At 41.5% G+C, this 22,282-nt stretch overlaps 1 protein-coding gene across 3 annotated transcripts in view; it reads right to left on the bottom strand.

Moving 5' to 3' along the window:
* PTGFR (prostaglandin F receptor) overlaps positions 1-9,022 on the bottom strand; it is a 45,880-nt gene extending 36,858 nt beyond the window's left edge. Inside the window, exons 1-2 of one of the 3 annotated variants that reach the window (XM_074376168.1) lie at positions 6,506-9,005; positions 4,197-5,066 (exon numbers count right to left, since the gene is read on the bottom strand). In XM_074376168.1, the coding sequence (XP_074232269.1) occupies positions 4,197-4,994 (798 nt within the window). In that variant the 5' untranslated portion in view covers positions 4,995-5,066; positions 6,506-9,005. Of the gene's footprint in view, positions 1-4,196; positions 5,067-5,885; positions 5,989-6,505 lie in introns of those variants that run through there. The other 2 variants (XM_074376169.1, XM_074376170.1) reach the window with 2 other exon arrangements.
* Between the last annotated feature and the right edge of the window lie 13,260 nt (positions 9,023-22,282).

Raw genomic sequence — 22,282 nt, forward strand, 5'->3', positions numbered from 1 at the left:
AGATCACTGAGGTTTAATTGTAGTATAGAGTGACAACTGCTGACTTAGGGAACAGATTAAAAACGACCATTTGGTTTCAACATCTGCTCAAGTAACTCTCATGTACAAAACTCAGAATCCACATTCTGGTCAATCATTTCCAATCTCTTGACATTCATACTACTTAAGTTACAGTCACCCAGTCAGCAAGTATTTACTGCTCTGCCGAACTAGTGAGACAAGCACAACAGTAATACTAAATTCCTTTTAGGATTACATATTCTAGAAATGGAACATTAAAAAGAACCATTACCCACAGAAAGACAGAAACAAACAATATTTTTTAAAATGTTATCTGAAAGTGCGGGCAAATGTCTTCTTTTCACCCTCACTCTAGAAACATCAAAAGAATATCTTCAAGATTGATTTATTAAGAAGTGATTCACTTAGGATGCCCAAAAGACAACGTTATAATTGCCATTTGGCCATCAAGGATATCTGTATTAACTTGTTCCTAAATGGAACTGTAAGCTAAGTGCCTATTGTATTTTCCCTGTATTTTTCAGTTAGGATTGTAATGAAATGAATTTATATGAGTTAACCGTGTTTAAAACTATAAAATTCAGATATTGTAAAGTTTTAAAGGTCCTTAACAAGTTATATTTTCAACTAATATTATGATTTTCTATATTTCTAAATCTCAGTTCCTGAAAGCACACATACACTTCCTACTTTGTGAAAATAAAAAAAAAATTAAATTAAAAAAAAATCACCACAGGGGATTTACAGGGTAGTGGAAGTATTCCATACGATACAGTAATGGTGGACACATCTGTCAAACCCCACACACTGTACAACACAAAGAAAGAACCCTAATGTAAACTGTAAACTTTAGTCAGTAATAACGTATTCATATTGGCTCATCAACTGTAGCAAATGTCCCAGATGTTAAAAATAAGGAAGTCTGGGGCAGGAGGGGTGGAGACACAAGAAGGTATATGTGGACTCTGCTTTCCACTCATTTTTCTGTAAACCTGAAACTACCCAAGAAAAATAAAGTCTATCAAAAGCGAGAGAGGGAGATTTCATGATCAGTTTACCTTTGTATTAGTTAAAACGAATCGTCAAAATGAATAAAGTATCCCCTTTTTCATCAGCTACGAGTTGAAATAGTTTTAGAAATGATGCCACTATTGATAAGTTTTGATGCCATAAACCCTGCCAAGCCCAGGCACCATCGTCGGCACGACCCACTGCCTCCCTTTAGTGTACGCTCCTGGACCCTTCTTCCAGTTTGACACTTGAAAGTGACAGTGAACACAGGAGTCAAAGAGTGTGTACACATGTTCATTCCAATTACAAATTCAACATTTCATACGTATCAACCACAGAGAGAAGGCACGTGGTATAAAGGAGGGCATTGACCTGGGAGCTGTCACAATTACAGTGCATCTGTAGGCACTCATAAGCTTGGTTTCAGAGATACGTTAAAAATCAAGAAGTTTTTAAAGTAGGGTGGACTGGTAAATGGGGAGGGTGTAGCTCAGTGGTGGAGCGCATGCTTAGCATGCACGAGGTCCTGGGTTCAATCTCCAGTACTTCCATTAAAAATAAGTAACTAAATGTAAATAAATAAACCTAATTTATCTCCCCCACAAAAGAAATAAAAAATTTAAAAAATAAAACAGGGTGGAGAACGATGGCTCAGTCTTTTACACCCATGCAGTCCCTCCTGGGCATTTAGGGGAAACAGAAGAAATGTTTCAACTGAGGAGTGAGTACTGGCTGTTATTGTGGCATTCCCAAGCCTGACTTTTACACTCTGGTTCCCTTTAGAGCTGTCTGATGACCTCAACCTAACATGCCAGGCACTTGTGTCCAGACCACAAGTTATAAATCCCTTAGCCAGAACTTGCCATAAAGACCCAAGTCTCCACAAGAGAAAGAATGCCAGGAACAACTCAAAACATCAACCCCCAAGAAGTATCTGTGGGAGACCTACTACGCAACCAACACAGAAATAATGTTTACCCTAAAAAGCGTTTTAGAAGCATTGACATATTGGCGTCACAGATGTAGCAATAATTCTTAAAGAGAACGCAGACCTCAGAAAATGTTCCACAAAAATATAAAATTATGTTTCCACTAGGAAATATGTTTAGAATATGGATTAAATTGTAACATCTATTTTAACAGTAAAGAAAGCCAAAAATTCAGAAAAAGAAACTAGAGAAAAGCATAAATTCAAAATAGCCACGGCGAGAATAAAATTTCGCTACCGTCCATCATCTTACTGTATTTGACCTATAACTCCTATTTCTCACAGTCAAAAGGCAGAACTGAGCAGACTTTTAAAGATGACCCAGAACAAACTAAAAACTGAAACACCAGTGATTACTCCAGTTGTTCAGATTATCTGTCTCTCACTGAGTTCACTATTTCACGGTTTCTGGGTTTTCTCCAGAGCTCTGATCTTCATTTTAAATTTTTCATTAAATATTTTCAGCTACCTCTTTTCTCCCCTTCTCAGTATTCCCTTTCCAGCCCTCAAATTCATCTCATTTTTTTTTCTCAGACTCACTTTTTTATTTCGAAAAGCTACTCTATCCCAAAGTTGAAGGGAAAAAAAGGAGCATTGTCTAAGGGAATTCCCTTTGTCAAGCAGTATAAATTAAACTCTCCAAGGATGAACACTGAAATGATTCCAAGTATTGATAGAACTGGTCTCTGCTATTTAGATTCAAACAACCAAACCATGAGCTCAGATCAGACCCCTACATGGGTTCACCTAAGGCCTCCTAAACTGACAATAAGCAGGCCTCAGAAGGTTGACTTCCCATTGACAGATGGAGCCCAGCCTCTCCTAGGTTGGGCACCGAGGACCAATTCCAGGACATCATAGGAGAAAAGAATATTTAAATGATATAATTCAAGGAGCTAAATTCCAATTGTGAGAAAATAAATTGGAAAAGAAATCAGGAAACATTTAAAAAGTAGAAATCATTTTGCAGAATCAAATTGACTACCATAGGATCTATCCACAAAAACCCAAAAAGCAGCTCTCAAAGACTTTTCTGTTCACCAGGACCATCAAGATTGTCTATGAAAACTTCACTGGCAACAATTTTTGGACAATGGACCTGTGGGGACCTAGAAAAACTGCACTAGTAACTAACAAGCCCCTTCATACTACTACGCAATGTATGACCACGACCTCGGTGTCATATCTGCCAGCATCTCACCTGTGTATTTTTACCTTACTTCTACCTGCGTATCACCTGTATTACTATCTTTGGATACCGGCCTGTTTCCCCACTGGTACAGAAAAGGGAATGAAAATAATCTTTGCTGCCCTGAGTAGCTACCTACACAAGGATGTTTCCTCTTTCATATGTTGTCACTTTTTCCATCATAAACTGCTGGAGTTATGGTCATACGTATCAATCATAAGTATTTTTCGTCTTCCACCTAGAAAGTCATATAAATGATTTATGTTTGTGGCTAATTCTTTAACTTTAGCTTTCTGCCTTCACTTCCAAATAGAAATAACAAGATGTTAAATATAGCTGCTGGCTAAATTAAAAAAGAGAAAGGATTGAAATGAAGAGAATCCCAGGCTCTCCTGCCAATCATACCTCTCCCTGCCTTCCTGGCAGCCTGGGTTAGTGAATTAGTGACTTCTTTACCTGATCTACCCACTGAGCTCACCTGAACCATCCAACTATCTCAACTCAGCACCTCCCTTTGCAGGCTGAGATTCGGTCCTTGTGTGTTGAGAAGAACCCAGTCTATAAGTTAAATGTCTATGAGAATTGCTACCAAGACTTACTGGAGTCCATTCCAATATTGTTTCATAGTTGGTTGTTTTCTTTCACATTTTAGAAACTAATCGTATTCAGTGTATGTAAACTATGTCACTTTTACTAAAGTTACTTGATTCCACCCTGCAAGCAGGTCACACTACAGTTAGAACTGTTTAGCAAGATATATCTTTTAATTCAGGGCTTACAGGGAAATAACCATCTGTGTCATAAATAGCTTAAATCTAAAGCTATTTAGAGTGCTAAAATAAGTTCTGAGTAGGGGTAAATTCCAGCATTTAAAAGATGAAACAGCACTGCCCATCAAGGCTAACAACTTTGAAAAACTCAGCAAAGACTACACTGAATGTAGATTAACTGAAGAAAGCAGAAATTGTCAAAACCATAGGTCCTTACCAGAAACGGACTCCAGCAAACACAGGAGACACACATGATAGCGAGGAGCTGGATGACCATTTCAAAGTGATGAGACTTGCCTTGTCTGTGCTGCTGACTTTTAAATGTAACTCTTAAAAGTGAAATGCCTGTGATGGCATTGCACAAGAGTGAAATACCAAGGGCTAGGAGCCCCAGAAAAGAAAAGAGTAGAAGATAAAACCTATCTTCCCAGTCTTTGATGTGCTCTGTTTTGTAGAAACACCATGTCCTTGACGCCTGAATTTTATAGTCACGATGCCCAAGGATGGGTAGCAAAGCGATGAAAACGGCAAAAAAGCACACGCCACTCAACATCATTTTAACATGTTTGGATGTAAGTTTCGTAGAGTGAAATATTGGTTTGGTGACACCAATACATCGCTCAATGGCCATCACACTGCCTAGAAAAAGTGGGCACAGACCAGAAAATACCAGGCAGATACCAAAAATACTGCAAAGGACGTTTGATTGGTCAAAGTGGATCCAGTCTTTATCAGAAGCATATACAAAGACTGCTATAGCTCCATTGATGAGGTGGCCAAAAAAATCTGTGATTACCAGAGCACTAGCCAAAAGCAAAAACGATGCCTTGTATTTCTGTCTAAATCTCTGGTATGCCTTCATGAGAATCGCGATGGCAAGGCTGTTTGATAATATTCCCACTGTCATGAAGATTATTGAAAAAGATATTGAAGTCCCTTTTTCTGTCTGGCAAGTCGTATTTGACAGGAGCCCAGCTGCAGGAGACACTGGCTGTTTGGAATTGTTCATGGACATTGTTGTGGAGATAAAAGCCGTCCACTCAAGTCATCTCCCTCTCAAGACAGTGCAGGCTTGCAGTCCAGAGATCTGTAGTATGAAGACAGAGAAATTATGAGCACTGGACTGCTGTTCGTCTGACATTTAAGGTCAAAGCACCCCAGCACCCTGCGGTAGGAATCAGATTTATCTGGCCTATCACGAGCAAGATTACATCATCCAGAAAACAGCACACATCTGCCTGCGGTTCCACATTTCATTTTCAAGGTAAAGAAGCTACCAGAATTGAGACCCCCGCCCCCTTGGTTAACCTCTGTGGCTAACTCTGCAAATGGGCACCTCCTACATCTCCTCCCGACACGTCACTGACACCTTAAAACCCTGAAGGTTTACAAAGTCACTAACAAGATTAGATTTAAACCCAATCGAGTTTTTAAAAGCATAATAGCCTATTTTAATAACCGGATGACCTTCTAAAGTTTCTGCTTTTTTCTCTGATGGGTTTTGTCCCCAAAGTGCAGATTATTTCTTTAGGAACTGTGTCTGCTTGTCAGGCAGACAAAATACTCTCCAAACTTTGGGAGGGAGCAGAATTCACTGACGCTGAATGGGGTTTCTCTGAATAAATTCTAAAACTATTTGATCTCGATCAAATAGCAACAAACTACACGCATCAGTGGCCCAGGAGACGGGTCGGTGTTGAGTCTCTAGGGGGGCTTTCTGGTCCAGCTACCACCTGTGCAGAAATCCCGGGTCCTGACGGGAAGGGTTGGCTGCGCTCACTGTGAGCACATCTGCCTGTGCTGCTGATTAAGCTAATTTCGGGGTAGCAGCATGCAATGTGAATTATTTATTTGTCGCTCTTTCCCTCGTGAGTCGAGAACTGAGTCACAGACCCTCTATACCCACCACCACTGCCACCCCGCCCCGAGCTAATTCGCCTGGCGTTTCCCGAGCAGCTTTCCGGGAGGCTAGGAATTCCGGAGCCAGCCTTTCCTGGGACCGGCCCAAGCGGGGCCGCCCCGGTTGCCTGGAGGGCCGCCGCCTCCTTCGGGTCTTACTCAGCTTTCACCCACAACTACCCCGCCGCCCCCAGGCCTCTGCTTGCAACATCCTTCCCAAACCTCTTAACTTGCTGAAACTTTCAGCGATTGCTCAAACGCCAGAGGGCCGGCTTCCCTCCCACCCGGGGGTGCGCCAAAGGCCTGGGCCGGCCTCGGTGCCGGAGTGGGGCGGGCAGGGAACCAAGGGAGCATTTACGCATTTCCTTCTCCGAGACCCTTTCTACCCGGTCCCCATGAGCGCAGCTCAGAATCCGGATGGGTGAGCAAGGATACCCTGTTCTCCGCGGGCCTCCCCAGCTTGGGCATCTGGTCCAAACTTGTTGCCAAGCGCAGGCAAAGGTGCGCTCTAGCGCTGCCGGCTGCAGCCGCCGAGCGCCCGGGGGTGAGGTGGCTAGACCTCAGTGGGGTTTGAGCATCCGAAGGCCAGCTCGTGGGAATCCAGCCACTAGAGGGGTGATTGGTTACCTTGTGATCCCGGGCCGCGGGCAGGGCTCTCGGCGGAGCAGAAGAGCGCGCCGGGCCGTGGGCCATCCCGCCCCAGCTTCGCTCCTCCGCCGCCGCAGGTCCCGCCGGCGCAGCGCCGCGCTCTTGCTCCGGCTCCGGCTCCGGCTCCGGCTCCGGCTCCGGCTGGATGGAGTTCAGCCTAGCGGCGCTTCCCCCCGCGCGCTCTGCCCGCACGGAACCTGCCCGGCGCGCTCGGCTTCTCCGATCTCCTAGCACCTAGAGGCGCTCGCCTCCTGGGCGGGGTGGAGGGCGTGGGTGACCTCCGCCCCTTCCTCCCTTCTCTCCTCTCCGCCCCTTTTGCCTTTAGCCCAGAGCGGGGCCAGGAGAGAGTTGAGCACCGCGCTGGGATGCTCCGGCCCCCGCATCAGCATCGGAGCTGCCCTCTCAACAGCCCTACCGCTTAGGGGAAAGTTTTGTTTTTAACTCATTTTCCAGCTAAAGTCGCCATCTCTAAGGCTGAAAAATAGGAATTTGGGGAGCTGAGGAAAGTCTTCGGACCGCTGTCGTGACAGCGTGTTGAACTGTCAGATTGTAGTTTGCAGACAGTTCATCCAGGTAGAAAGAAAGAGACGATGTATTTGGGGAAGGATTAGTGGCCGATATCCTTAGGAAGTTAAAAACGGGTATTCAGCCCAAGTGTTGTCAATGGAAAGTCACTGCCTTAGGATTCATTGTGGCTTAGAAGACTGGACTGTTTGTTGCTTTCTAAAGAATGAGAGAAGGGTTAGGGTTAGGTTTAGGCGAAAAGTATTCTCAAACACCTGCAGATAAGACATTAGTAACATTTTAATGATTTAAAAAGCCCAATGGTGAGAGAATTTCTAGTGGTATGTTTACCCAAAGAGATATGAATCTAACAAATTTTGTGGAGATCATTTCATGATTAAGTTTTAAAATATCCACTACTTCACCAGGTTAAAATTGAGCCATTTTAATCCTGTAACTGCTTTTTGCCAGCATTGTTTTGATCCATACCTCTTAACTGTATCTCATTTTTATAGCTAAACACTTATGGGAATCTGCTACTGACCTTTGCTCTTTATTAGTAAAATGTTGCCACCACATATGTGAAAAACCAATGTCACAAGAAAACAACCCGTCTTTTCTCCATTCTAAAATCAGAAAGGGCCTCTAAATTCCTGGCAATTGAAAAGGATCATAAAATACTAGAGGGAGAGAAAATAAATTAGTCATTAACTATAGAAAAGAATGGTTGCAGAGTTTTCCCCTGTGGCAGATACTGAGATGTTTTTAATGATATGATCATAACTTATAAAATAAACTGTTACTGAGGTATGGGGAGAATTGAAAATTTTGGTTGATCAAATATTCTGGTTAGCAGAGAAATGTTATATCTGGATGATCAGTATCCATAAAAACAACTATGTAATAAACCACACTGAAAACGTGAGTGACACAGAGCACTGGTCTTTCCTTTAATGATTAATAGCACTTAATCACATTATATGCAATTATCCATTTATTTATGTCTCTCCCACTGAACTAAATGCCTACAGAGGTCTTAGTCATCTCTCCATCCTCACCCAGGACTATCCTGACCACTTAGCAAATGCTGTTTGAATTCGTCAGTGTTACAGTCAGCATTTCCTGTATTATATCTCAAGATCTTAAAAAGTCTCATCTCTCATTGGTGCATCTTACTAACATCAACTGCTGTCTACAGGGTAAAAGAGGAAAAATCTCATTCATGCCATTTCAAATCGTAACATTTATTATGTGATCTGTTCAAAACAATATTAATTTATTTTTCAAAAATACTAGATAAATCCTAATTTTTGAAAAGATATCTTCTTTGCATGTACTCTTGGAGTTCCTTTTTTAGAATCCATTTCTTAATCAAGACACATTTCACCTGAGTATCAATAAAAGATTCTAAAGCACTTACATTACTTCTCAACATAGAAAGTATATATTAGTATTAGTAGAGCAAACAGCCAATTTACATGGAAGATTAAACACCTAACTACTCATAAAAAAAAAAAAATGTATGTGTCTGGATTGTAAGACCCAAGTCCGATCCCCTATTCAAAGTTCCCGATGGCAGCCTCTGACTGCATATATAAGGAGGAAGAGCTGGTGAATCCGCAGATGAGGGAAACAAACAGATCAAAAATTAGCAGGGGGTGAGAGGTGGCTGATAAACTCTTCTGAAAAGTGGTAGTTGGTATTATTACTGCTGAGAAGTGGGTGTGCTTAAAACTCTTATTTTATACATTCCTTCAGCAAATTTCTTGAGAACCTACTTTGTGTCAGGCACTGTTTCTAGGAGGCAGAGTTACAGCTGTGTGAACAAAGCATACAAGCCCCTGCTCTGTCTGGCTTCTGGACTGGAGGAGGACACTTATTTTTGTGGAGTGTGCGCCCAGAACCTGGACGTGATTGTGTGCATTCCATTTGGGTTAATGGAGATAAAGCTGATGTCAGCCTGTGTACAAGGAGCTAATATACCATGACAGGTGTGTGCCTGGCAACCACCTTCACTCATTAGATGGAGAACACTTTGCTCAGAAGAGTGTACAGGCTATAATTAAAGTCAGAGAAACCGGGACTCAGTGACACTGAGGCTGAAATAAAAATGCCATAAAAATCAAAGAGTGTGTTGGAAGTTGATTTTTATAGTTTTAATAAAACTGTCTTGGGAAGCTTTTCTGATATTTACCATCAACATTAATGCTAGGAAATATGCCTCAGTTTGGTAGTAATGAAAATAATAACAACTTCTTTTGCCTTTTTATTTTCATTATGTAACTGTTTGAAACACAAAAAGTAACGTGTAAGGCATTTGTAAGTTGTGAATCACAATATAAAATGAACACCCATGCACCTACCACCTAATGTAAGGACTGCATTAATTTCCTAGGGCTGCTGTGACAAAGTATCACAAACTGGGTGGCTTAAACAGCAGAAATGTATTGTTTTACAGTCTGGACGTTAGAAGTCTGAAATCAAGGTTTTGGCAGGGTTAGTTCCTTCCGAGGGCTCTGAGGGAGACTGTTCCACGTCCCTGTCCTTGCTTCTGGCAGTCTTTATTGTTCCTTGGCTTATAGATGCATCACACCAATCTCTGCCTTCACCTTCACATGCCATTCTCTCCGTGTCTGTCCTCACATGGCCATCTTCTTATAAAGAGCCCAGTCTTATTGGATTAGGGATCCACCCTCCTCCAGTACGACCTGGTCTTAATTGATTACATCTGCAACAGCCCTATTTCCTAATAGGGTCGCATTCTGTGATACTGGGGGTTAGGATTGAGACGTATCTTTGGGGGGGTTAATTCATTCCATAGCAAGGACTATACTAGAACATTACTAATATTGTTACATCTCTCTGCATATTTCTGCCTCCATTTCATTCCACTGTATCCCTCCCCGACAAGTAACAGAGATAACCATGGTCCTGAATTGTGTGTCTGTCATCATTCTCTTGCATTTTATTGTTTTATACATAAATATGCAGATGAACCAATGTATTATTTAACTTTCCTTGTTTTGTAATGTTAACCTTCTGTCACTTGCTTTTTCTTAATGCAAGAGTTATAGGGTGCATGCATGTTGTTGTATGCAATGGTAGTTATTCATTTACAAAATTCTATAATAACTCAATGATCACATAATGAAATTTTTAAAATACCATTCTGTTAATAACCATTGGGATTATTTCCAGTTTGGGGTTCTTAGGGAATAATCTACCATGAATAATCTTCTATTCATCATTTTGTGTAGGAATGTCTGTAGGATCTACACCTAGATGAAATTACTGGGTCATAGGGTATGAGGATGTCCAACTTTCCAAGACAAGACTAAAATCTTGTGCTGACTCGCAGTCCTTCAAACTGTGCATAAGAGTTGTCTTCAGCCACATTTGTGATAATTCTTGGAATTGTCTCTCTTTTTAATTATTACCAACCAGATGATTGCAAAATGGTTATCACCCTGCGGAACTAAATTATATTTCCCTTTGCATTCCTGTTTCTTCTTCTGTGAAATATCTGTTTACCTCTTTTGTCCAAATGTTATTAGGTTATTTGCCTTCTTACTAATAATTCTTCATGTGTTCTAGATGCTAATCCTCTACCAATGATAGAGGAAACAACTTTTTCCGTATCACAGCTTATCTTCTCATTCTCTTTATGCTGTCGTTTTTGTTACAAACAGTTCTTAATTCAATGTGATCAAATTTAAATATTTTAGGTCTTATTTTTTGTGATGCTGTTTAGCTTTTTTGGTGTCATATTTTAAAATGCCTTCTAGAACCCCAATTATAAAGATCTACTGTATATTTTCTAAACATTTTGACATTTTTTCCTTCCACATTTAAGTCTTTAATCCTTCAGGTAATGACTTCTGAGCATTTGTGAGATAGGAAGCCAGGGTTTTTCTCCGTATGGATAATCAATATTAGTGGTGCCATTATTAAATAATCCCACTATTATGGGTTGCATTGTGTCCCCCAATATTATTGAAGCCCTAACCCCAGCACCTTAGAAAATGACGTTATTTCAAGACAAAGTCTTTACAGAGTAATAAAGTTTAAAATGAAGCCATGAGGATGGGTCCTAATCCCACATGATTTGTGTCCTTATAAAAATGGGAAATTTGGAGACAGACACACATCCAGGGAGCACAATACATTCTAGCCTTGTAACCCACCCAGTTTGTGGTGCTTTGTTATGGCAGCCCCAGCATATGTATCCATCCTCCCTTCCCCATTAATCTGAACTATGGATCTCTCATAGACCCTGTTTCCATATACGATGGGGACATTATTATTTGCTGACTGTCTACCATAGAATCAAACCTGCAGTAGACACTTTCATCATGGTATAATGCTTAATCCTCTAAACAAATGTATGAAGTCCAGGTGACCATCATCTCTTACCTGAATTATGGTGACAACCTCCTCCCAATTGTCTCCAGTCTTGTTTGACTCCAGTCAATAGCCGTCCGCCGTCGGATTATTCTGTTCAGTATAGGCTCCCAGGCCAGACTGGCCAAATTCATGTTCAAGACTCTCCACTTATAACTAGTTCCATAACCTTAGGAAATTACCTAAATCTTGCATGCCTTGGTTTCCTTATTTTAACAATGCAAAAAAATAATAGTACCTACCTCCCGGACTTCTTACAAGACTCACACTAGTTAAGCACATTGAAAGTACCTGGTGTCCCATGTGTGGTAGATGTCATTGTGTCTTTCTAAAATGCCAATATGGTTTTCATGTTGGACCCCAACATAACTATATCGGCTCATCACTTCCCCCAAGCAGGTTCTCTGGGACCTGAGTTCCTATGAGGTTAATTTTTTTTTTCAAACATTAATTAGCTATGGGAAAGCCGTTAAACAAATGTTATATGGGATTCTTTAATCGAAGAACGTTAAGAGATACTCATGTGCATTGTGAATCTTCTGGAAGGGAGAGAATGCTCACTGGGTCCTACTGGACTCTAGTCCCTCTGGGAAGAACTATTTGGGAAATGCTACTGTCACACTGAGGATAAACTCTGAATTCTTTAAGGATTGTTTCAGGCTCTTCCTAATCCATCACCCTGCTTCTGCCCCAAGGCTTACCTCTCATTTGTCACCCTGAGAACTCTGTGCCTCGGCAACACAGACATCCTCAGCTCCTGGGACCTGACCCTGAGCCTCCTGCCACCTCCGTCTTTAGCCCTCCTCCTTCAGCCCTTCACATGTTGCCTGAGTCCTTGTCAGGCTTCAGTGCTCAGCACAAATTAGTGTGCTTTCTGGACACCACGCAAACTGCACACCTGTCATCACCGCGGTGTTTCCAGTACCTTTATTTTTTATCTGTAGAAGTAAATTTTTAATGGCTGCTTAATGATATCACTGCATTTTTATTGCTGTATAGTACTCATTTAAGCACTTAAAAATAGGAAATGTACAAAGATTAAATTAAGACACAGTAAATTGACAACACATTTGGTCTTTATATAAGAAAAGGTCATAACCACGTTGTTGGCATGTAACAGTTTTAATACAACAGTTAAAATTGTGAGTCTACAGCAGAAGTCATCTGTAGTTAAACAGGAAACAATGTTGGAAAAGACCATGTTAAAACAAATGCTGTGGAGGTGCTCAGGAAGTGAGGAAGGAAGGAAGGCAGGAAGGCAGGAAGGCAGGAAGGAAGGAAGGAAGGGAGGGAGGGAGGGAGGGAGGAAGGAGACATACTACAGATGTGGAAATCCAAGCACAAAGAAGTTAAGTAACTTGCCTGATTAGAGTGGCAAGTACATGTGACAAAACCAAGTCTGTCTGACCACAAAACCCTTACTCTCACCAACTCTTCATATTGCCTCTGGGATTAAAAAAACAAAAAGTGCTGTCCTTTCTGCAAACAGTTTGTTGCTACTGAGTCTACCACCAGAAGGACAGATGCCCGGATTGTTTTTCTTTCAGTGCAAAAAGTTTTGCAATAATCCATGTATAGTCTTTCATAACATCCAAGACCAACCGTGCCACTTTTTTAGCACTAGTATTGTTGTTAACTCTTGAAGATAGGCAGAATTGAAAGTCTATGAGGTTGAAAGAAGGGAAAGGTTGGAAAGAGGCAGAATTGAAAGATAGTGTTTATTGATTTCCTTTCCTGTGCCCAGAACTGTGACAGGCTATTTTTTTTTTTTAATACAGTTGATTTACAATGTTGCGTTTGTTTCTGGTGTACAGCACAGTTATACATATGTATTCTTTTTCATTATGGATTATCACAAGATACTAAACATACTTCCTTGTGCTATACAGTAGGACTTTGTTATCTGTCTATTTTATATGTAGTAGTTAGTAACTCCAAATCCAGAACTCCTAATTTACCCCTCCTACCCCTTTCCTCTTCAGTAACCATGTTTGTTTTCTAAGTTTGTGAGTCTGTTCCTGTCTTGTAAATAAGTTTATTTGTGTCATTTTAGATTCCACATATACAGTATTTATCTTTGACATAACTTCACTTAGTATGACAATCTCTAGTTCCATCCATGTTGCAGCAAATGGCATTATTTCATTCTTTGTTATGGCTGAGTGGTATTCCATTGTCTTTATCCAGTCATCTGTGTGATAGCTCTTCGCATGCACACATCAGGTGACCAGGTGTTCATTTTATCCTCATTATACCAAGGAGAGATGAAGAAACCAAAGCCGAGAGAACATAAATTCTTTGCCCGAGATCACACAGCTATGTTGAATGTAAGATACAACACAAACCATGAAGTGCTCAGCAATTTCTGTTTCATTCAGGGAACGGAGACCAGTGCAGATCTTAAACCTCCTGTCTATTCCCACACATCCCCACCAGCCAGGACCCTGCTCCTGGCTACTCCCTCTGGAGTCCTGGGTGCCTATGACTATTCACTATTTATTCTACAAATGTATTGGACTCAAAGTGACCAAAGTGCTCTGCTAAGGACTTTTGAGATGCAGAGATCATGCTGCCCCAGCCCCTGTCCTCAAGAAACTTAAAATCTAGAGTGGCATGTCAGTTCTTGTCAGTGATCCCGTATTTTCTTTCACTTCTCTTTCCACTTCACCTTCATCCTTTTCCAGGCTCCCCATATGCCCTTTTGATGCTTTTCTTCCTGACTTTCCTGACTTCAATATTTGATGTCAGTATCTCGGATCCAACTAGGAAACAAATTTAACCCAGTAAAATAATATTTTTAAATAGCCTTAAGCAGGGGGGACACGACATATAGCATTTGACAAAAGTGAAAGTGACAAGTAATAGTCTGCATCATGGGAGAGAATGGACCAGCTGCAGCATCACGGAAGGCACTGGGGTCCCCAGTACAGGGGCCAAAAAGAAGGACAATGTTGTGTGAAGAAATGTTGCCTTTCTCACTTTTTTCTTGCATGCTCGCACATGAAAAGGTATAGAATTTATATGTATTGAGAATTGACTGGGTCTCAAGGATCATGCTAAACACTTTACATATATATTCAATTAACATTACCAGGAACTCTTTTTAAAAAAAAGGCAAAACCATGATCATTTTGCACATGCAGGAACTGAAGCACAGAAAGATTAAGTAGTTAAATCACACAATGGTAGAGGAAGAACTCAGTCCCAGATCTGTTCAACTCCTGAGCCCCTTGACCTAAGCCCTGGCCCATCCTGCCCCCCTGAAAATGATCAGCAGGCAAGACTCCCCTGCCCTCTGTGGTTGGACACGCAGGGTTGTCCCCGAACTGGCAGCTGTCACAGAATGTTCTTTTGTGGCTAAGTGGTTATCAGGGATCATCTCAATTCCTTATCTGCATTCAATACTTGTCCACAGTTTTCACGTGACTTTGCTTTAGTGACATTTCCAAACACCAGCATCCAAATCCAAAGCAAATCTGAAACCACCATGAAGGGGGATGAGGCCGTCCTTGCAAAAGGAAAGAAAACCACCCCTTAAAAAAATATTTAAAATTAGTCCCTTGAACAGCAATTCAAGTAAAGAGAACTTGAAAAAGAAAATTTTGATAGGTTCACTGTTCCTCCAACTCAGCGCAAAGGGGAAACTGCTTTCCCTGAAAGCTGGAGCCATCACAGCTGTGAAAACCTTATCAAAAAGCTGAATTCCATTTGTAGATACTGACAGGCATATGCAGAATAGATAAACAAGATAATACTGTACAGCACAGGGAAATATACACAAGATCTTGTGGTAGCTCACAGCAAAAAAAAATGCAACAATGAATATATGTATGTTCATGTATAACTGAAAAGTTGTGCTCTACACTGGAAATTGACACAACATTGTAAACTGACTATAACTCAATAAAAAATGTTAAAAAACAAACAAACAAACAAACAAACAAAAGCTGAGCTCCAGAGTAGGACTGGCTTCTTGGCCATGCAACCAGCTCAACCTTGAAATTCCTCAATTATTTTATCTTTGAACTTGTGTATTTAAGTGAAGTCCAATGGGACAATGGAGCCCGTATCAGGGGCTTAGACCTCCAACTCCCACACAATCCCACCTGGCCTGGGACAGGTTCTCAGCCACCCATTCCCTTGTCCCAAACTTCAGCCAGCCTCCCCTCAGCAGCCCCGCCAGGTGACTGCTGCCACTCTGCACCTAGGAAGGGGCCTGGCCACAGCTTGGGTAGGGTGGGGTAGACACACACCCTGAGGCATCTCAGGGCCGAGCATGACTATGGCTGCTCCCATTCCAGGTGAGACTTGTCTGGGCCAAGGCAGGGGCAAGCCTCTCGCCCCCCTAACCAGGTGCTGAGCACATCCTGATACAGAGGTTTAAGATCTTTAATAGTCACCCATCTACTATGAATTGGGACTGTGGTCCCATGTAAATAGGGGACCACCTGGCTCAACGCCTTTGACCCAAGCTCCCTGCTGGGACACTGCACATGAGTCCCTTGGCTGATAAGAGGAGGAACCCAGTAGCCATCAGGCCCCAGCAAACACACGCTCACCCCAAATCACAGAGCGGGACCCTTGGGTACCTGTGGAGGGTTGGTGCTGACTCCTACGCCCCAAGTACCCCTCAGCCAGCTCCAGGCTGGGGGATTTTCTCTTCTTCCTTTCAATCTTCCTTATTCTGTGTTGACTTTGCCTCTGACCAGCTAGAGGTACCCTCAAAGGACAAGCCACAAAATACAAATTGTGTAATTTCAGTGATTCCACACCCCAGTGAAATGTGATATTTGTGTTTGCACTGGCGTTGCACAATATAGAGAACGGTAAAATTCATGCTAGTAATGTAGCGTTTTAGTTTTTATTTTCTTTGGACATCAAATAGCGAATAAACAAAACCATGACAAATCCAGAGAGAGCCCACACACAAAAAAGCTTTATATTTTAATACCTTTAACATTTTGCATTTCTTTCTCTTCTTCTACATACCCAGCACTGCATCCTAGTCATCTGTGTATGGCGCCCAGGCGCTGATACACAGTCAATAAACATTTGGTAAGTGAATGAATAAGTTCCTACAGCAATTTCTCCCTTCCAGCTGGCACTAAACACTTTCTACCTGCTAAACTGACCAAGAGGCTGTGTCCTCTGTATTTTCGCATCTTCCGTAAAACTTAGCACAGTTCCTTTGTTGATGCTCATTACTGTGGATGGAATAACCACATACATTTGTGTTTTCCCTTGTCTCAGTCAATGTAGCTCTCTAGACAATGTAAAGTCGGGATAAAAATTATAGACTGTATAAATTAAAGCAAAAAATACTCTCAAGGCAGGGGAAAAAATTGAGGGGAAAAGTCGTTCTCAGACAGAATTGTGCAACCAATTCGCCTCGTTCTCCACACCGCGTTTCACAGTGAGGCAGAGTTGAAGCACCAAGTATCATTTTCTGGAAAGCCAGTTACAACTTATTCTAACACAGTCAACATTGTTTCTCGTATCATAAAATTTTTAAAAATCAAGTTGAAAGTTAAAAGCTCTGTATTGTCACGAATTTTTTTTAAGTTCAAAAAAACAAAAACCTTGGCTTTCAAAATGTGACTCCTCCGCCAGGAAGAGGCGCTCATCTTGTGAAAGTGACAGCAGAGCCAGTCACCGCTCATCAGAGGGAAAACGCTGCCGTCAGAAGTCGTGTCCTCAGCAACTGTTAGCTTTGCTTTTTTTCACGAGTTGGGCGTTTGGTCTTTCACGTCATCGTAATTGAGAATAATATTCTTCAGGGGATAATCATCTGACAGAAATGTCTCCCTTTCCAGAGCACATTCCAGAGCGTTCCAGAACACGTCTCCTGCACATTTGAATCCCATCTGCATCTCTGCTGCTGCTGATGGTTTAATCACAATTGAAAGAGTAAAACTTGGTCTCAAAATGTGAACCTTCTCCTGCCATCTCCTTTCCTTTCAGCAGTCCCAGGTATCCAGTGGGTCACTATATTAGGCATCTTTGATGCCCCTTCTCCCCCTACCCAACCCAGAGCTCAGTATGCCAGCTCAGTCACCAATGAGCTGATTATCTTGGACAAGTCACTTGAGCCCTCTGATCTTCAGACGTCCCATCCACCCACTGGAGAACAGGCAAAGGAAAGAAAAAGACAGATGGTTAGACTAGAATGGTCTTTAGGATTCTTTATAAGTCAAGGTTCTCCAGCAAAACAGAATCAGTAAGATGTGCGTGTGTGTTCATGTGTGTGCGTTCACATATACACTACAGACATTACATCTATATGCATTATATGTATTACATATGTGCCTTATATGTAAAATATATACTATATATATATACATTATAAATAGTTATATGTATATAGAAAAGACATACTACATGACTGTTCAGACCATAGGCAGAGACCCTGAAGAACAATGTCTAGCTCCAGTCCACATGTAGACTGCTGGAGAATTCCCTCTCGCTTGGGGAAGGCTTTTTGTTCTGTGCAGGGGTTCAGTGTATGTACATAGACACACATCTTATTGGTTCTGTTTCTCTGGAGACCCCTGGAAATGTTGCTGGAAAGTGTGTCGCAGCTCAGTGTTACAGCTCAGATGTGACAGCAACCTGGATCCCAGCAAGAGACCAAGCAGCACTCGGAGGGTTGGAGATCTCAGGTTTATTATGCCAGCAGGCCCAGAGGAGTTAACACTCCAAGCTCTGGACCCCGTCTGTACGTTTACACAGGCTTTTATAGGCTGCCAGTTTACACTTTGCAACATTTTATGCAAATAAGATAGAACAGAAGTTGACTAATTAAGAACAAGCTTTGTAGAAATGGACCAATCAGGAGGGAGAGAAATGGACCAATCAGGAGTGAGGGAAATGGACCAATGAGGAGTGAGAGAGATAACCAATCAGGAGTGAGCTCCATGCAAATGAAGCACTACAAATGGACCAATCAGGAGTGAGCTCAGGGAAACAATAGAATTTTAGAGGTAAGTTCCACTTTCCTAGAAGTAAGCTGTTTCAGAGCCAAAAAGTGAGATAGAGCTGCTGGGCCAGGGAACCAGATGGTCCTGGCAGGAGAGTAGTGGTACTGCCTGGGGGTCCTGCTGGTCTTTTTTATGGGGCTTCCAACCTCAATACAAATCCTAATCTTACTCCTTATCCTACTAAATGAAACTGGCCCTCTCATGCACCATGCAGGTGATCAGGGCAGCAGCCAGCCAAGTAGCATTCCAGACAGAGAACCAGCCACACAAGGAACTAGAGGATAGAATAAGAATAGAGAGAAACCAGTTTGTAGGGAGCAGGTGAATCCCAGGCCCCCAGATGCAAGGTCTGCTCCAGCTCCCTTTGGCTTGTGGTTTGAGTCCACTGATACATCCCCATCAGAACAGGCCCTGGAATCTGCCAGGGAAGGCAGGGACAGACACTCCCTGTTAATTCTACTGCTGGTTTATTCATTTATTCAACATTTATTTGTTTGGCATGAACAAAATTCTGGATGCAGTGATTTTAGACTTTCTGGAGTGAGTATGCCATCAAGTTATATAGCTGAAATTTAAGTGGGCAAGAAATCTTTGATAGAATTGGCATGGTGGACATAGTCCAAATACAACATTGAAGAGGAGAGGGCAGTGGAGTTCATAGTCACACCACGTCTGCAGGTGATTTTAGAATTTAAACCACATCAGGGTGCAGGAGGGAAAACACACTGGGTAAACCATGCTGCCACTGAAAGGCTGAAAGTGCTTAGAATATGAAATGAACCCCTGGGCCAGGACTAGGCTGGCAATCACTGTGTTGTTATGCCTTTCAGTTGCCAAGACACGTGCTCAGAGCAGTCAGTCCAGGCTGCTCTGCCATGAGGACCTCCTGAGACTGACCTATCTGACTAAAATTTAGTTACTATTCCTTGACATGCCTCATATAGAATCTGACAGTTTCAGATACATTGAATCCAGAGATAAACTCCACCAAAAGCACCCGCTGTAAACCAAACCTATATGACAAAAGAAGAAAAAAATTAAGAAGAAATTATTTCATCAAAATTATTGTTTGACCTTAAAATAATCAATCAAAAATTTATAAAATAAAAGGAGGCAGTGATACCTGCTGAAACTCGGTTGATTTCAAGTACGGTCCTATATTTACACTCAGAAGAAATGGAGAACGTTTGTCTCACGCATCTCATCAGCTGATTGAGTTCACTCTTCCACACCTCTTGGTGTTTTAAAACTTATTTAGAAATGTCTCTGTGTCTACAGTTAGCTCCCGATTTACTGTATCAATAATTTTTTTCAGTTGAAGCCTATTTAATTTTATTGAACAGATATTTATTATCATCTAGAGAATAACTTGTAGCAAGTCTGTGAAAGTCTCCTCTTTCTAGCCACAGGCTTTACAATGGCTTACATGATCAGCCTGCAAGCTGCCTCTCGAATTATCCATCTTCCCCGCTCCCCATAACCACCCTGGCTCTTTTCCTGCCTTGGAGCACGTGTACTGTTGTTATCTCTGCCTGGAATCATTTTCCCGCAGATATGCACTTAGCTAACTCCTTTACCAACTTCACGTCTTTGTTCAAATTTTGCCTTCTCAATGAGGTCTCTTCCTGGTTATACTGTAAACTGTTCCCCACAAGCCTCACCAGCACCCCTGCAGGAACCAAACCCTCTCCATCCCTCCTACCCTGTGCTAATTTTCCGCTTTCCCATAGGACTTACTACTTTCTAACATAATACATGATTTCTTTTCCATTTACTTTTATTTTTTATTTTTTAACTTTTTTTATTGAGTAATAGTCATTTTACAATGTTGTGTCAAATTCCAGTGTAGAGCACGATTTTTCAGTTATACATGAACATGCATATATTCATTCTCACATTTTTCGCTGTGAGCTACCACAAGATCTTGTGTATATTTCCCTGTGCTATACAGTATAATCTTGTTTATCTATTCTACATATGCCTGTCAGTATCTACAAATTTCGAACTCCCAGTCTGTCCCTTCCCACCCTCCTTTCCCTTGGGACCCACAAGTTTGTATTCTATGTCTATGAGTCTGTTTCTGTTTTGTATTTATGTTCTTTTTTTTTTTTTTTTTTTTAGATTCTATATATGAGCGATCTCATATGGTATTTTTCTTTCTCTTTCTGGCTTACTTCACTTAGAATGACATTCTCCAGGGACATCCATGTTGCTGCAAGTGGCATTATGTTGTCATTTTTATGGCTGAATAGTATTCCATTGTATAAATATACCACATCGTCTTTATCCAGTCATCTGTCAGTGGACATTTAGGCTGTTTCCATGTCCTAGCTATTGTAAATAGTGCTGCTATGAACATTGGGGTGCAGGTGTCTTTTTGAAGTAGGGTTCCAAGCAATAGAAATAAAAGCAAGAATAAACAAATGGGACCTAATTAAACTTATAAGCTTCTGCACAGCAAAGGAAACCATAAACAAAACAAAACAACAAACTATGGAAGGGGAGAAAATTTTTGCAAAAGATGAAACTGACAAAGGCTTGATCTCCAAAATACATAAGCAGCTCATACGACTTAATAGGAAACAAACAAACAATCCAATCCAAAAATGGGCAGAAAACCTAAACAAGCAATTTTCCAAGGAAGAAATACAAATGATCAATAGGCACATGAAAAAATCCTCAGTATCACTAATTATCAGAGAAATACAATGATACAATGAGGTATCACCTCACACCAGCCAGAATGGCCATCATTCAAAAGTCCACAAATGACAAATGCTGGAAAGGCTGTGGAGAAAAGGGAACCCTCCTACACTGCTGGTGGGAATGCAGTTTGGTGCAGCCACTGTGGAAAACAGTATGGAGATTCCTCAAAAGACTAGGAATAGACTTACCGTATGACCCAGGAATCCCGCTCCTGGGAATATATCCAGAATACATGATTTCTTTATTCATTGTCATTGTTCTTTGCTGTCTGTCTGCTCTTCTCATATGAAATCTGCATGAAGGCATTCGTGTCCCATGGCTGCAACACCAAATTACCACAGACTTTGTGGTTTGAACAACATAAATGTGTTCTCTTATGGCTCTGGAGGTCAGAAGTGAGAAATCAATTTCCCTGGACCATCGGCCTGGTAGCTCCGATGGGCAGATCCACCTCCTTCTCTTTTTCAGTTTAAAGAAGTCACCCTCGTTTCTTGGCTGGTGGTTCCTCCCCATACCTTCAAAAATACATCACTCCACTCTCTGCTGTCTCCTCTTCTGAAGGAAATCCCTCTCTGCCTTCTGCTTGTAAAAACACTGTAACTACATTTAGGGCTCACCAGGATAATCCAGGCTAACCTCCCATCTCAAGATCCTTAACTTAATCAGATTACCAGCAAAGTCCCTTTTGCCACAGAAAACAACATATTCACAAGTTCCTGGGACTATGATGTCGACACCCTTGGTGGGCATTTCTCAGCCTACCCCAGTGAGGATAGGAATTTTGTCTGTCTTGTTCCCTCAGGTTATCTCTACCCAAACCCGGAACAGAGTAAGGACTCAATAAACACCAGCTTAGTAAAGTTAAACTGCTGTATATGGTAAAATCATACAACTCATTTAAAATACTTAGATCAGAATTTGAATGCATCATATCTGATCTTGAGAATCATTCACAGAGAATTTCAGTCTGGTAAATGTATCCAAAGGAGCCATACTGCCGAGTGTTATGCACATCATTAATTTACCTCTGCCATCTTGTAGGACATTTCTCTCTGTGAAAGAAATGAATTTCTCTATTGAAATGAATCTCCCCTGAATGATTAAATTGAAATATGACCTCCTTTTGTTTCCTTTTTAAAAAATTATTCACTTTTTTGTCTATGCCCTG

Source organism: Camelus bactrianus, chromosome 13, assembly GCF_048773025.1.
Source record: "Camelus bactrianus isolate YW-2024 breed Bactrian camel chromosome 13, ASM4877302v1, whole genome shotgun sequence".
Taxonomy (NCBI): Eukaryota; Metazoa; Chordata; class Mammalia; order Artiodactyla; family Camelidae; genus Camelus; species Camelus bactrianus.